Source organism: Sceloporus occidentalis, unplaced genomic scaffold (genome assembly GCF_023333645.1).
Source record: "Sceloporus occidentalis isolate IW3139 unplaced genomic scaffold, rSceOcc1.0.p SCAF_27, whole genome shotgun sequence".
NCBI classification, from domain to species: Eukaryota; Metazoa; Chordata; class Lepidosauria; order Squamata; family Phrynosomatidae; genus Sceloporus; species Sceloporus occidentalis.
In genome coordinates this window covers 10,586,607-10,601,780 of record NW_028317007.1, presented here as the reverse complement: position 1 = coordinate 10,601,780, position 15,174 = coordinate 10,586,607, and the positions used below count along the sequence as shown (strand labels likewise).

The window sequence follows — 15,174 nt, the reverse complement described above, 5'->3', positions numbered from 1 at the left end:
AATCAAACTGTGTGCAAAGAATAAAAAGTACATGTTCATGCGTATTAACCCCTTAAGGACAATGGGCGGTCCCTAAGCCTATTGAAAACAATGCATTTTAAGCCCGTACATGTACAGGCTTTGTCATTAAGGGGTTAAAACAAATCAGTAACATTATTTAAGCTCCGCTGATTGATTTTCCATTTTTCTTACGTGACGTTAACAATTCAAAATAATTTGTGACGGATGGTAGCAGAATGCTTGCCACCTTCTTTATCAGTATTTTATTTATAGTTTGCATTCTCTTAGTGTGTTCCACAAATCAAAGACAAAAACAAGTGTTATCCATTAAGTCGTGACAGATGCCAGTTTTCACTTCACCTCTATTTTATGATAGCTATTTTCTTTGGCAGGTTTGCAAAATGTTTAGTCACACACAAACACTGTTATTATGGTGCCTGTAATCTAAGATGCCTCTACAAATAGAACTTTTGTCATGCAATCTGCTTTAGCCTAGCTGTAAGCAAAAGTTTGGGTCCAAATAACAAGAAATCTGCACAGGCCTTGGATGGCCATTGGGCCAAACTGGGCCATTCCCGATGGTACTTCATGTACCTTTTTTGCCACTCTTGATGCTGATTCTGAGCTTTAGCATGCGGCTGCAAGCTGCACACACGTGTGAAAGCGTGTACAATGGTGTGGAGCGGCAGGTATTCGGGCATCCACAAGTACATCATTTTATCAGTTACTGGCTTTAAAGTACCAAGTCCGATTTTATCGCCGTCCGGCCCTGAGTCTAGGTGTAGGATTTTCCAAAATTCGGCAAGGGGTATAACGATATAGCACTTATCTCCAAACACAAAACTCATCTATGGATAATTTGAAGGTGCTAAAACATATCATACTTAGCATAACAGACACAAAAGTATAATCTCCATTATAATTATTTGTATCGTTCCCCTGTTTCAAACTAAAGAACTCACATGCCAGAATTAGACTTATTGCTAAGTATTTTGCCTGCAATAGCACAAAAACCAGCATAGTGTTCAAGAAAGCAATATGGTCTTTTGTTAACATATGGCTTTGTCTTAAGTTTAGTTGGGAACAGAGTTTTCTCTTAAAAGCATATTATTATAAAAATGCAGTTGTACAAATTTTCTATAGCCTCTAAAATCAGTTACTATGCATTATTTTATTTAAACTTACTTTGAATAAATAGTCATACATTCTGCTGTAAAATCATACATCTGTTAGCTGATTCATCTTCCGTTCTAACATTAAGACGTTTGGAACATGCACTATTTGTACTTTTAACTGCATTGTATACAAACAAAATTATAAAATGCTGAACAATGGCATTTAAATGATTAACAATTACCAAAATAACCAAATTAATATACTATGGTTAATCCATAATGGTCCATGTTTTTCCTATAGAAAATGGGCAAATCAAAAGGTTTGGAGAAGGCAGCCTCTTGTACCCACTCCCTCTAGATGAGTGGTTCCCACAACAGTCCTCAAGGCACAACAATGGCCCAGGTTTTATGAATCTCCTTATTGGACGAGAATGTGGCAGTTAAATCCAGCTAATAAAAACCATGGCACTCAGGCTTGAACTAATCCCCCGTCATCTCCACGGAGTTTCCCCCGATACCATGTGTGATGCAAAAAGCAGGAAGTTGGAGATCCCAGCGGGAGGTATCAAATGAAAGTCCCAACGCCTCAATTTAGAAAATAGATTTTTATTTAAAAATTGTAAGGGTGCACCTCTCACATCGGAGACATGAAGAAAGAAATTTACAAGCATAAAAGGATGTCTGAACATTTGCCTGAAGTGTTCTAGCAGCGATATATAGAATGCTTAATGGTACATACAGCATGTAATATAATTAACAATCTTTATTGCAAGTAATAGGTTGATTGTTTTGTATTCAAACAAAAGGAATACAACTACAAACAAAAACCAATAGTAATACAAAAATATGATATGAAAAAATAATCTTAGAATACATTACATGGCAGGTAGTGGCAGGGCCGGCGCTACCGATAAACAAAGGGCTCAGATAGCTTTGGGGCTGTTGAGGAGATTGATTTCCCTCTCACCGGCGGTGTCCCTGACATCACTGTTGTTGTCGACGTCATATCCCGGCACCCAACAGTGGGTTTGGGCGCACCATGACCACTCTTGCTAATTGCTAATGAACAAGGGGAAGGGGAGAGATAAAGAGAAAGGAGAGATATATTGAGAAAAGGGAGAGATGAGATAAAGAGAACGGAGAGTGATAATGAGAGGTTGGGAGAGAGATATTGGGAGAAAGGAGAGATTAAGTGAAAGTGGAGGAGACATGAGATATAGAAAAAGAGGAGAGATAATGGGGAGACACAAAACAGAAAGAGGAGAGGTATGGAGAAAAGAGAAAGATAAAGAAAAGGGAGGCAAAATAAAGAGATGGGGAGATAAACAGGGGGAAGATGGGAAAAAGTGAGGTAAAGAGAAAGAAGAGGAGAAATAAAGAGAAAGGGGAGAAAAGGGAGTTAGAGGAGTGATGAAGAGAAAAAGGTGGAAACATAAAAAGATACAAAGAGAGATAAAAAGAGGAGAAAAAGAACAGAGCAATAAAGAGAAAGAGGAGGAGAGATCCAGTTGTGCTCATAGTTTGCATACCCTGGCAGAAATTGTGAAATGTTGGCATTGATTTTCAAAACATGACTGATCATGCAAAAAAACTGTCATTTATAATGACATGGCCCTGATCCAAAGTTTACATGCCGTTGAATGTTTCACCTTGTTACAGACACACAAGGTGACACACGGGTTAAAATGACAATTAAAGGTTAATTAATTAAAGGTTCATTTCCCACGCCTGTGCCTTTTTAATTAAATTACAATAAGTGTCTGTGTATAAATAGTCAAAGTGTTTGTAAGCTCTCACATGGATGTACTGAGCAGGTTAGATACTGAGCCACGGGGACCAAAAAAGAACTGTCAAATGATGTAACAAGGTAATAGAACTTTAGATATCTTTTTATATCCTTTTCCATCTTTATAAAGGCCTGAAAATGCCAGTCAGTACTGTTCAATCACTTATTAAGATCTCTTGATACCAAGCCAAGGTCAGGTAGACCAAGAAAGATTTCAGCCACAACTGCCAGAAGAATTGTTCGGGATACAAAGAAAAACCCACAGATAACCTCGGGATGAATACAGGAAAGGTTGTTTCAAGGAGCACAACACGACGATACTTGAACAAAAATGAGCTGCATGGTCGAGTTGTCAGAAAGAAGCCTTTACTGTGCCAATGCCACAAAAAAGCCTGGTTACAATATGCCCAACAACACCTTGACACGCCTCACAGCTTTAGGCATATGGAATTTGGAGTGACATGACCAAAATATGGTCACAACCATAAGCGATATGTTTGGAGCGGGGTCAACAACACCTATTCCGTAAAGAATACAATCTCCACTGTGAAGCATGGTAGTGGCTCACTGATGTTTTTTTGGGGGGTGAGCTCTAAAGGCGCAGGGAATCTTTTGAAAATTGATGGCAAAATGAATGAAGCATGTTATCAGAAAATACTGGCAGACAATTTGCATTCTTCTGCACGAAAGCTGCGCATGGGACGCTCTTGGACTTTTTTGGACCCTAAGCACAAGGCCAAGTTGGCCCTCACTGGTTACAGCAGAAAAAGGTGAAGGTTCTGAAGCGGCCATCACAGTCTCCTGACCTCTGAGGAGATCTCAAACGTGTGGTTCATGCAAGACTTTGCATGATCTGGAGGCATTTTCCCATGACGAATGGGCAGCTATACCACCTGCTAGAATTTGGGGTCTCATAGACAACTATTACAACAGACTGCACGCTGTCATTGATGCTAAAAGGGCAATACACAGTATTAAGAACTAAGGGCATACAGACTTTTGCACAGGGGTCATTTCATTTTTTTTGTTGTTGTTATGTTTTGTTTTATGATTGTGCCATTCTGTTATAACCTACAGTTGAATATGAACGCCATAAGAAATAAAAGAAATGTGTTTTGCCTGCTCACTCATGTTTTCTTTAAAAAAACATTTTGAGCACCACTGTATCTATTTAAATCTCTAAATATATCTAGATGTAGGTTCAGGGGAAGGCTGCTCCGATATAACCATTGTCTGATGCCTTAATATAATTTTTACACATATAGCCACTAACGAGAGAATATACTTTCTTCCTGTGTTTGTTTACTGTGTACTTTTTATGTGTTTTAAGTATTCTTTTTTTTTTTAAACTCTTATGGGTGTCAGTGGATAACAAAAAGTTGAAAGGGCTGATTAAAGAATCAACACTAGGGCTCCATCTTCCCAGAAGAAACAACTTGGAAAATGGGATTCTGACCAGATAACATTTGTATATTTCATGGTATTTTTATTTTCAGCTAATGGTCTACATGTTCCGCCAGGTGCCCTTATTGTTGAAAAGTCTATCCCTCTTCCCACATGGTTACCCACGTTTCAAAAACCCAACTGGGCCTCGTGTTTAAAAAAGCTCTCCCCCCTTGTTAAAAAACACACACTGTTCCTTTCAGCAGGTCCCTTATGTTAAAATATATAGCCCCCAGGCCTTCCACTTGCCCCAATGTTACAACCCCAATCTTGTACACAATGCATTAGTATTCAAGGTACGTGTGGGGAGTAAACCAGTGTGAGACTGTGTGAGTCCCAGGTGCGCTCCAGAGACTGGGACCAATATAGCTGTACTGGTTATACTTCCTGCTGGCAGCTCTGCTGGTCACTCATAGTCATTAATAATAAAACGGGTGGATAACTGGACACCATGATGAGGAGCATCAGCTGTAGTGAGCTGGAACTGGCTTTATACCCCGTGGTACGGGGCGCTAACTCCTTGGGAATGGACTGTTCCTGAAAATGGGGACATCTCGTGCTCTTGGACAAAAAAATATTGTAATTAAGAACATACACTATGTGTCTTTGCACAAAATCATGTCTCTTTGTATATTGGGAAGCATTGCAATTAACTTAATAAGCTACAAGCTACAAGTTACATGCTGGAAAAAATAAATTCAATTTAAACCTTCAATGTTCAAAATGTTTAAATGTAAGGTACTTACCAAATACATTTTAAACAAATGCATTACTTCCATAGAATGTTGATGCCCATATTTATATTTTAGATTAATTTATTCTTTTGCTATATAAATATCGTCATTCACTATTCCCACTTATGGTCGGGAACATATATTTATACCAAAATGCAAGTATACAGGATAACAGTTGAGCACAGATCAATATATTGATTATATTGCGTTTCAAAATGTAAAATTGGTATCGGTAAAAAAACACAATGCATTTAGACAGTTCTTATCTCCATAATAGCAAAAAACATTTGAAATTGGGTAATTTGTGTGTTAACATCAAGATCCCAGTCTAATAAATGCTGCAACAATTACCTATGTAACCTAGAATTCCTCTATTAAAAGAACCCCTCTCTATCCCAGCTCATGATACTAGTATATATTAATTAGATGGCGATTAGTGCATGTGAGACCTCAATAAAATAGTGGAAATTTACCATACCTGTTTTGTAGGAATAAAAAGGATTTGTAATTGTGTGTGTTCTGATCTGGGCTGGGATTTGTAATTTATAAGAAACATTGTCTAGAAGACTCCTATTCCAACACCCTGTAAACATGCCTCCTCCTGATGAACTGATGCACATCTCTCCTGAAGGAGAGGACCCCCTCCTCACTCACAACTTCTCTACATATTCATCTGCAGTCTCCCCAACCTCAACCTACCCTGCCCCCTTTGTGTTCCTCAGAGAAGAGCCAGCCTCCTATCATAGAGCATAAGAGGCTGGTAGATGATGTCTTTCTCTGTTTGATGTGTGCTGCTTGTCCCCTTGCACCCTGTTCTCAGGGATCTATGGATGCTGAGTGTTTGGAGTGCATGTCCTGTGTGCAGCCTGAGCTCTCCGCTGCAGAGGAGGAAAGCTGCTGGCAGGGAGATGATGACATTGCTGGCCATGAGAAGGGAAGACAGCCTGAGGATGTGCACAGCTCCCAGCTTCCAGAAGCCCCACAACTGGGGGACCAGCAGGAAGGTGAGTCCCCTGCCTGCATTGGGCACCATGTTGTGTGCTAGCAGCACTGCTTTGAAAGATCTTGGCTTAAGGTGATGTGATATTTATATATATTCCATATTGTGATCAGTAAATATCTATTCCTGTTCTTCAGCTTTAATGAATTCATTTAAAAAAAAAAATACTTTATTCTAATACATTATAAAGTGTCCCTAATATTTGTATCATTTGAGGATATTAATTCAATAGAATATGTAATCACTGAGGAGTGAAGAGCAGACGACATAGACAACATCCTTTGCATGGGCAGCAACAAAGCTGTCAGTGATTATTTTAAGGGGATTTCAACCAAATCTATGTGTTATTATTTATTGATTGGCGTATGTAGCACCATCATATTCTGCAGCGCTGTACAAAAAGTTATATTATTAAACAATAACCTGTAGGAGTGTTTGGTGCAAAGGGGGGTATTAAGTTTGATTGCAAGGGTTATATATATATATATATATATATATATATATATAGGGGCGTACCTAGAGTATTTGGCACCCGGAGCGGATCCTGTAAGTGGCCCCCCCAATGTAAAGACATCTACAAAATTATGTTGGCAAGAATATTTATTGCACCAATTTGTAAACTGTATGTCAACTGTAAACAACAAGAAATCTGAAAAAATAAATTAATAACTTATAAGTAAAATAAATACGTTTAAATAACATTTACTGAACATATAATAGTGCTTTCTTTAATAACCCTCCAAAAAAAATAGCGTCCACATTGCCCACATTGCCCACATAGAACCTGACCAGCACCCAAATTACACACACACACAGGACGTGCCATCTTTGCCCCCAAACAGCCCAGCATGAGTCAGCATTGTTCCCAAACAGCCGAGTGTACGCCATCTTTGTCCCATAAACACGCTACCTGTGCCATCTTTGTCCCATAAACACCCTGCCTGTGCCATTTTTGTCCCATAAACACCCTGCTTATACCATCTTTGCCTTTTTGACAAATCAACTATACACCTATGATTAACACAAACACTTTTACAGTCACTCACTAATTCACTTTCATTCACACAATTGATTCACACAAATTATTTACAAATATTCATTGATGCATTCTCACAAATTCATTAATTCTCTCACTTATTCACACAATTGATCCACACATTAATCCATTCATTTTCGCTCTCTCATTCTGACTCTTTATTTCAATATTCTTGCTACCCTCCTTTCTCCCTATCTAACCATTCTCACCCCCTTCTGCGCTATCTACCCCGTCTCACTCCCTTCTCCCTATCTACCCCCTATCCCTCCGTCTCACTCCCTTCTCCCTATCTACCCCCTCCTAACTATCTACCCTCTCCCCCCTTTGAAGTTCACTTACCTTTCAGGAGTGGGGGTGCAAGGCCTCTGTCTCCCAGCTCTGCCACTGTATGGAACAGTATAAAGTGATGGGAGTTATGATGTACTTTAGAGCATAATGAAAAAGACATTGGAAATGGTACAGCATAACACCCATCACTCTCACACATTTACCAATCCACATTTACCAATCCACAGATTCCACACTTACCAATCCACACTTACCAATCCACACATACCAATCCACACATACCAATCCACAGATTCCACACATACCAATCCACACATACCAATCCACAGATTCCACACTTACCAATCCACACATGCCAATCCACAGATTCCACACATACCAATCCACACATACCACACATACCAATCCACACATACCAATCCACAGATTCCACATTTACCAATCCACACATACCGATCCACAGATTCCACATTTACCAATCCACACATACCGATCCACAGATTCCACACATACCATTCCACACATACCAATCCACTCTCACTGTCACTCTCACTGAATGATTTCCTACCTTTCCTCTTTTCTTTTTACAGCAGTCAGCTCCTTTTCTTCCTCTTCGCTCCTCTTCTTCTGTCTTCTTCCAGGGCACGGACGGCGGTGGGCGCGGCTTCAGTGTTGTGCGCCGGGATCTGACAACAAACCCCGGCGCACAGCAGTAGTTGCCGCGCGGATCGCCAGGGAGCGGTATCGGAGGTCTTTAACAGACCGCCGGCTCCCTTGAGTGATTTTAAGCCGGTTTTAAGCCCCCTGATGAGCGGCACCCGGTGCGGACCGCCCCCCCCCCCCGCCCCCGCTAGGTACGCTACTGTATATATATATATATATATATATACACACACACATTATTTATCATTATTTGTATGATTATTGTTATTGTATAACCTTTTATAGCGACATAGCGCCAATATATATATATATATATATATATATATATATATATATATATATATATATAATAGCATCTTATATCATTGCTGAAGCAGGAATTGGATGTCAAATAAAACCTCACAGCATCCATTATAAAATATTCTCCCCAATGGATCCATGTGATAATGATTCATTAAGGAATCTTAATATCTAATTTTATGATTTTTAATAGGAAATATTTAATGAAATACAAGAATACATCCTCCCTTCACATTTGGTAAAGAAAACAGGCTGTTTTATCCATGTAGATGCTCTAATAGTGTGTTGTTGGACATTTATCATGAGCAACAATATAAATCCCTAAAGCTAAACCTTAAATCAGTACCCACTTCTATCATTTTGTACCTCGTTAATAAGACATCATTAAATGAAAATACACTGTGCACTTAAAAGATTTTGTTTCTTCACAGATATCATATGTGACTACAAACCATGTTTCAAGCCCTACAAAACATGGGCTCCCACCTTCTACCCCTGTTTCGGCAAGGAGCAATTCTGGTTTGCCGGACACCAAATTGTCGTTCAGGAGTCCATTGAAAGCTACGGAGGAGTAATATGGCCTGGAGTAAGTAACTTTTTTACACCAGGGGGGTTTTAAGCACCTTGAGACTTATATATAAAGGGCTATTTTCAATGTTTTGTCAGTGCGGGCAATTGTCCCAGGGGTTGTCCTACTTTAGGGGACTTTGGCCATCAATTGCACATGTGTGACCAAGGAGCTTTGCTTGAAAAGGGGTGGTTGTGGTGCCATAGACTGCAGGTTCACTAGGAGATGCATAACCAGGGCTCCATCTTTATGAAAGGCAGCATTTGTAATTCTGGAACCAAGTGGTAAAAGGGGATAAATCAGCCAATTGAACATTTGTGCTGACTATGCCACTTTTACCACTTTGCACCAGAATTGCCCTTTTTACCTAACCCACTATGGTCTAATGATATGTATTAGTTAAGGGAGCAGCTAAAATCCTCACCCTTCCTCTTTTGGTTCACCATCAAGAAGCATCAAGAAGGACAAGAAAACTTGAGGTACAGCTTGGTTTGTGAGTCTGAATTTATGTTGAAATACTTTGAAAATAACTTACTTGAAAGACAGTTTTGAAAGAAACTGATGCGCTGGTAGAAACGTATAATGTTTTCGGTAGTTGAGTTTATAGTACATGAGCTGTAGTTAACAGGTCGACCTTTAATGTTGGCTGGACCCCAGGCAAGTACTTGCCATGCTGACACTACAGGAGGAGACTGTCAGAGTCAGTGCAGTCTTCCCTTCCTCTGACCCTAATGTGATTTCCTCACGCCATACGTGCAGGGCAGGGGAGGAGCACAATACTATGCTGAAAGCACAGCGAATAAATGGTGCAGGGCCAGTGAGTGACCTGAAATGGAGTGCTAGTCGTGATCAGGGCCGGCTTTAGGTGCTCATGCCCCCTGTGTGGACCCCCATCATCACTCCCAGAGTTCCTTTTGTCCCCTCCTTGACTGTGCCAAATCTCTCTTTTCCTCCCTCATATAGTTCAGATATAGCTCAAATGAACAAACCTTGGTATATAGTAAAAAAAGAACATATTGTATTCCAGGTATAGAGCAACTGAAAATCACATGTAAACTGAAGGTATAGATCAAATAACTGCATGGAATACCCTAAATTGCAGACATAGATCACAGTTCGTACAACCCAAAGGCCAGCCCTGACACCCAGATTGCACACATGGGTCTTGCCCTGGAACTCAAGGTGTATACACAGGACATGCCAGAACCCTGATTTCACACATAGGACTTCTTACAGCACTCAGATTGCATCCACAGGACCTGCCCAGCACCCAGATTGCATCCACAGGAGTTGCCTACCACAAAGGTTGGATGCATTGGACTTGCCATCTTTGTCCACACACAGCATGTCTCTGCCAAATGTGTCCCGAAACAGTTTGTCTGTGCCATCTTTGCCCACACAGTCAATGCCCCAAAACAGTGTACAGTGTGTGGGCGACTCAGAAGTAATGAGAAAAACAATCATAGGACTTCCTCTTTAATGCATTGTGATGGCTTCATGCTTGGAATGTAATGACATGATTGTCCAAAACAGTCCTTGGTGGATATAGGGAGAGCAAAGAAATTGCTTAATTTCTAATTCTGCCTATGCCACTCTACATCTGTCCGGATTTTCTACAATGATGGTTGCAATGCTTCTCAATTATTTTATCTCATAGAACCTAATAATGCCATGAAAACGTAATGCTTGTGAAACTTTAGGCAAGGTGTCCATGCTGCAACAACCCTGATCAGAGGCGTATATAGGGTATGGCAGCCATGGCACGTGCCATGGGCGCCATCTCAAGGGGGGCGCCGGTGAGCGGCTTTTCAATGCCGCTCACCGTCATTTTTATTTTTTTTTGATGCAGAGGAGAGAGAGGGGCGCCTAGCAACCGCACGGCGCCCCTCATTCTCCTCCACGAGCCCTCTACCCCCGTCCCGGTGCCGGCATTTCATGCAGAGCACCGCAATATGCCGGCATATTGCGGCGCTCTGCATGAAATGCCGGCACCAGCGAGCGGCTTTTAAACACTGATGCGGAGGAGATAGAGGGGCGCCGAGCGGTTGCTAGGCGCCCCTCTATCTCCTCCGCATCAGTGTTTAAAAGCCGCTCGCTGGTGCCCGCTGCTTCACTGCTGGGCGCCGAAATATGACGTCATATTACGGCGCTCAGCAGTGAAGCAGCGGGCACCAGCGAGCGGTGCAGGAAGACAGCAACATCGTGCTCCCGTTGCTGGACTTCAAGGTGAGAGGGGGTTAAAAAGTGATAAGGCAGGGAGGGAGGGGGTTAAAAAGTGATAAGGGAGGGAGGGGGTTAAAAAGTGATAAGGCAGGGAGGGAGGGGGTTAAAAAGTGATAAGGCAGGGAGGGAGGGGGTTAAAAAGTGATAAGGCAGGGAGGGAGGGGGTTAAAAAGTGATAAGGCAGGGAGGGAGGGGGTTAAAAAGTGATAAGGAAGGGAGGGGGTTAAAAAGTGATAAGGGAGGGAGGGAGTTAAAAAGTGATAAGGAAGGGAGGGGGTGGGTTAAAAAGTGATAAGGGAGGGAGGGAGGGGGTTAAAAAGTGATAAGGGAGGGAGTTAAAAAGTGATAAGGGAGGGGGTGGGTTAAAAAGTGATAAGGAAGGGAGGGGTTAAAAAGTGATAAGGGAGGGAGGCAGGGAGGGGGTTAAAAAGTGATAAGGGAGGGAGTTAAAAAGTGATAAGGAAGGGAGGGGTTAAAAAGTGATAAGGGAGGGAGGGAGTTAAAAAGTGATAAGGAAGGAAGGGAGGGGGTGGGTTAAAAAGTGATGAGGGAGGGGGTTAAAAAGTGATAAGGGAGGGGGGTAGATATAAGTAAAGAGTGTGCATTAATGTGTGGATGCATTGAGTGAATGAGAGAGAGCATGAGTTAATGTGTGGATGAGTTGTCTGAATGAGGGCGAGCATGAGTTAATATGTGAATGTATTGTCTGAATGAGGGCGAGCATGAGTTAATATGTGAATGTATTGTCTGAATGAGGGAGAGCATGAGTTAATGTGTGGATGAGTTGTCTGAATTAAAGTGTGAATTAGTGAGTGACTGTAAAAGTGTTTGTGTATCATAGATGTATAATTGTGGAAGGGCAAAGATGGCACTAGCAGGAGGTTTGAGCCTTGGGGACCGAGATGGCACAGGCAGGGTGTATATGGGACAAAGATGGCACTGGCTGGACTGTTTGGGGACAAAGTTGACTTGTGGTGGGCTATTTGGGGACAAAGATGGCAAAGTGTAATCTGGGTGCTGGTCAGGTTCTATGTGGGCAGTGTGGACGCCAGGGCTGGCTTTGCGGTGTGCAACCTGTGATCTATGCCTGTAATTTAGAGGGTTTTAAATATACCTTTAATGCCGTGTTTTTATGTGAATTCCAATTGATCTTTACCTGCAAAGCTGGGTTTTTGTGTTATTCTGTAGATCCATATCTGCTATGCTATGTTTCCATACATTATTTATGTGTACCTGCAAATACAGGGTTAATATGTCTTATTCAGTTGATCTATACCTGCGATGCTACGTTTCATATATTATTATTGTATACCTGCAAATACAGGACTTGTATGTCTGATTCTGTTTATTTGATATATACCTTCAGTGCTGAGATCACAAGTGAATTTCAATTGATCTGGGTTTGCGTGTTGATCTATACCCGCTATCGGCAGCAGGGACTAATATATATATATATATAATATATATATATATATATATATATATATATATATAGGCAGCAGGGGCTAGTAAATGGGTTTTTATTTGGACAGGGGCGCAATTTCAGTGCTTGCCATAGGCGCTATTTTCAGTAGATACGCCTCTGACCCTGATCAATGACACCAAAGTCTACAGTGCATATAGGACATTAAGTGTTGAGCACTCTGATTGTATGTTAGTCCAAACATACAGAAACAATAAACCACATAACATTCATAGCCTTACAGGTCCTTTGTAAACCTCATCTGTAATCCCACCAACCTAAGCTTAACTTAGAAATCGGTATGAAGTGCCTGCGTACTACGTTCAGGAGACACCTGGGGAGTAGCAGGAACTAGGGCACTGAGTTGTTGATTTCAGCAGGCAGAAAACGTTTAAAAGTTTCAATAAAGTAGGGTAATTGAAACCATAACTCAAAATAGACTTTTTTAATAGCTTGTCTTCCAGGAATCATCCTGATGTTTAATTGAGAACAACATGTAAAATCTTGAACCTTATATTATACTACATGGACATTTTCATAGAACCCTATTGGAGCATGAGAAATTAGAAGTTAGATTTCTTATATTTTCTTTATTGTTGAAGAAAAAGCAGGTTAAACACATCTTAAATCGCATTTCAGAAATTAAAATGTAAAATGTTGCATTTATGTTGAATAATGAGTACTTTAATCTGACTTCTTGTAGGACCATATAATGGACACAGTTAATAAGGCACTTGTATGGTGGGTGAGGTGTTCGACCCTCAGGTCTGGTCAATATACAGTATCAGCAGAACCAATCTGAAGCATAACTATTGATTTGTTGAAAACCTTAAAATCAAAATTACAGATCAGCTCCGGGAATTAATGATGAAATCTTCTCCCTTTACCAAATGTTGCACATATTTATATTAATGGATTCATCTAGCTCCATTGTATTACGCAGCTCCGTTCAATGGGTAAACATAATAAGTAGAGTGCATCACATAACGATTTGGAAGTTAATCGAGAAGGAGGTGAGTTTACAATACAAAAGAAGTGAAATGTGTAAAAGTATGAGGTGAACCAGCCTCACTGTACCTTGGGGGAAAATAAAAAACATTACTAGACATATGTGCAGAAAGACAAGAGTAAGAGGGTATGGTTGGAGACACTCAACATAAGGACGGAGGCTAGAAAGAGGCGAGGCAGTGCCGGTTGACATGAAGCATTTGTCACCCTCCGTGCCCTCAACATTGTGCCGAAATTGGCGGGGCTTGTTTAAAATGGCTGGAATACAGGCAGACTATGGGTGGCTTACCAAGAGCAAGGGGTAGGATAGAAAACCTTATTACATGGAATAGCTACATCTGTAAAAAATAGAGTTTGGGACATATCCACTTAACATATTTTAGAAATGCTGCCTCCTCTTCTGATTCTGGACGTGGTTACAAAGTTTTTTGAAACATTTTAAAACATATGAAACTGGAAAGGCAAGCTGGAAGAATTCCCAATGCAGATCTTAAAATGTATTAGCCGTTTAAAACACTGTTAATAAAGTTGAGGTTTTTGTCCTTGGGTTTACAAATATCACGTCAATTGCCATTTTTATAATTACGTTATAATGTATGTTGGTTTTCTTGTTAAGGAATAAAAATGTTTAATCATTTTAGGCATTATTAACTGTCCCTTCTACAGGCATTAGCTTTATGTCACTTTCTGGAGGACAACCAAGAAGAATTTAATTTGCAACACAAGAAAGTACTTGAACTTGGCTCAGGAACAGGCTTGGTAGCCATTGTTGCCTGCATTCTAGGTCTGTGATTAATTTATCCTTGGGTGTGCTGCAATTAGCTACAACACACTGCTTCACTAATGGCATTTTCTTGCTTGAATTTTCTGCAATAAATGTGTTTCGCAGCAAAATTAGCACTCCGTCCACAAAGTACAGCATCTTACTGATTTCCCCTTGTAGGAGCTCAAGTCATAGCAACTGATTTACCGGATATACTCGGAAACCTGAGTTTTAATTTGGCAAGGAACACACGTGGGAAGAGACTGCATGACCCAGAAGTAAGAGTGCTGTCGTGGGGGCAAGACCTCGAAATCAACTTCCCCCAATCATCCTGCCTGTACGATTACATCTTCGCTGCCGACGTTGTATATCACCACGCACACCTGGACAGGTTAATGGAAACCATGAAGCATTTGTGCCAGCCGGGCACTAACCTGATTTGGTCTAATAAATTTAGATTTTCCACAGATTATGATTTCTTAAGATGGTTCAGTGCGACCTTTAATACAGAGGTCCTGGCAGAGTTTCCAAGCTCGGAGGTCAAAATATTTAATGCAACATGTAAATCGGACTGAATTCCCAAGAGGTTTTCATGTAAAAACAAAACAAAAAAAGGACGTATGTACAGTGTATGTTTAAGTCTTGTATTGCAGCTCGTATAACGGAAGTGCACATACTGTGAAAATACAATCCTCTATATTACCCTCAGCATGTAGGGCGAGGAGCCCAATACATCTGTGCTTACTATACTATATCGTGCCCCTTTTGATATTCCATATACTACC

The 15,174-nt window shown here is 40.7% G+C and overlaps 1 protein-coding gene across 1 annotated transcript; it reads left to right on the top strand.

Moving 5' to 3' along the window:
• Positions 1 to 5,904: 5,904 nt before the first annotated feature.
• Positions 5,905 to 14,964, top strand: LOC149299927 (protein-lysine methyltransferase METTL21C-like). The gene is made up of 4 exons (XM_089485865.1): positions 5,905 to 6,082; positions 8,797 to 8,951; positions 14,293 to 14,410; positions 14,570 to 14,964. Exons 1-4 carry the CDS (start codon positions 5,905 to 5,907, stop codon positions 14,962 to 14,964), a joined length of 846 nt encoding a protein of 281 aa, XP_089341991.1.
• The last annotated feature ends 210 nt before the right edge of the window (positions 14,965 to 15,174 follow it).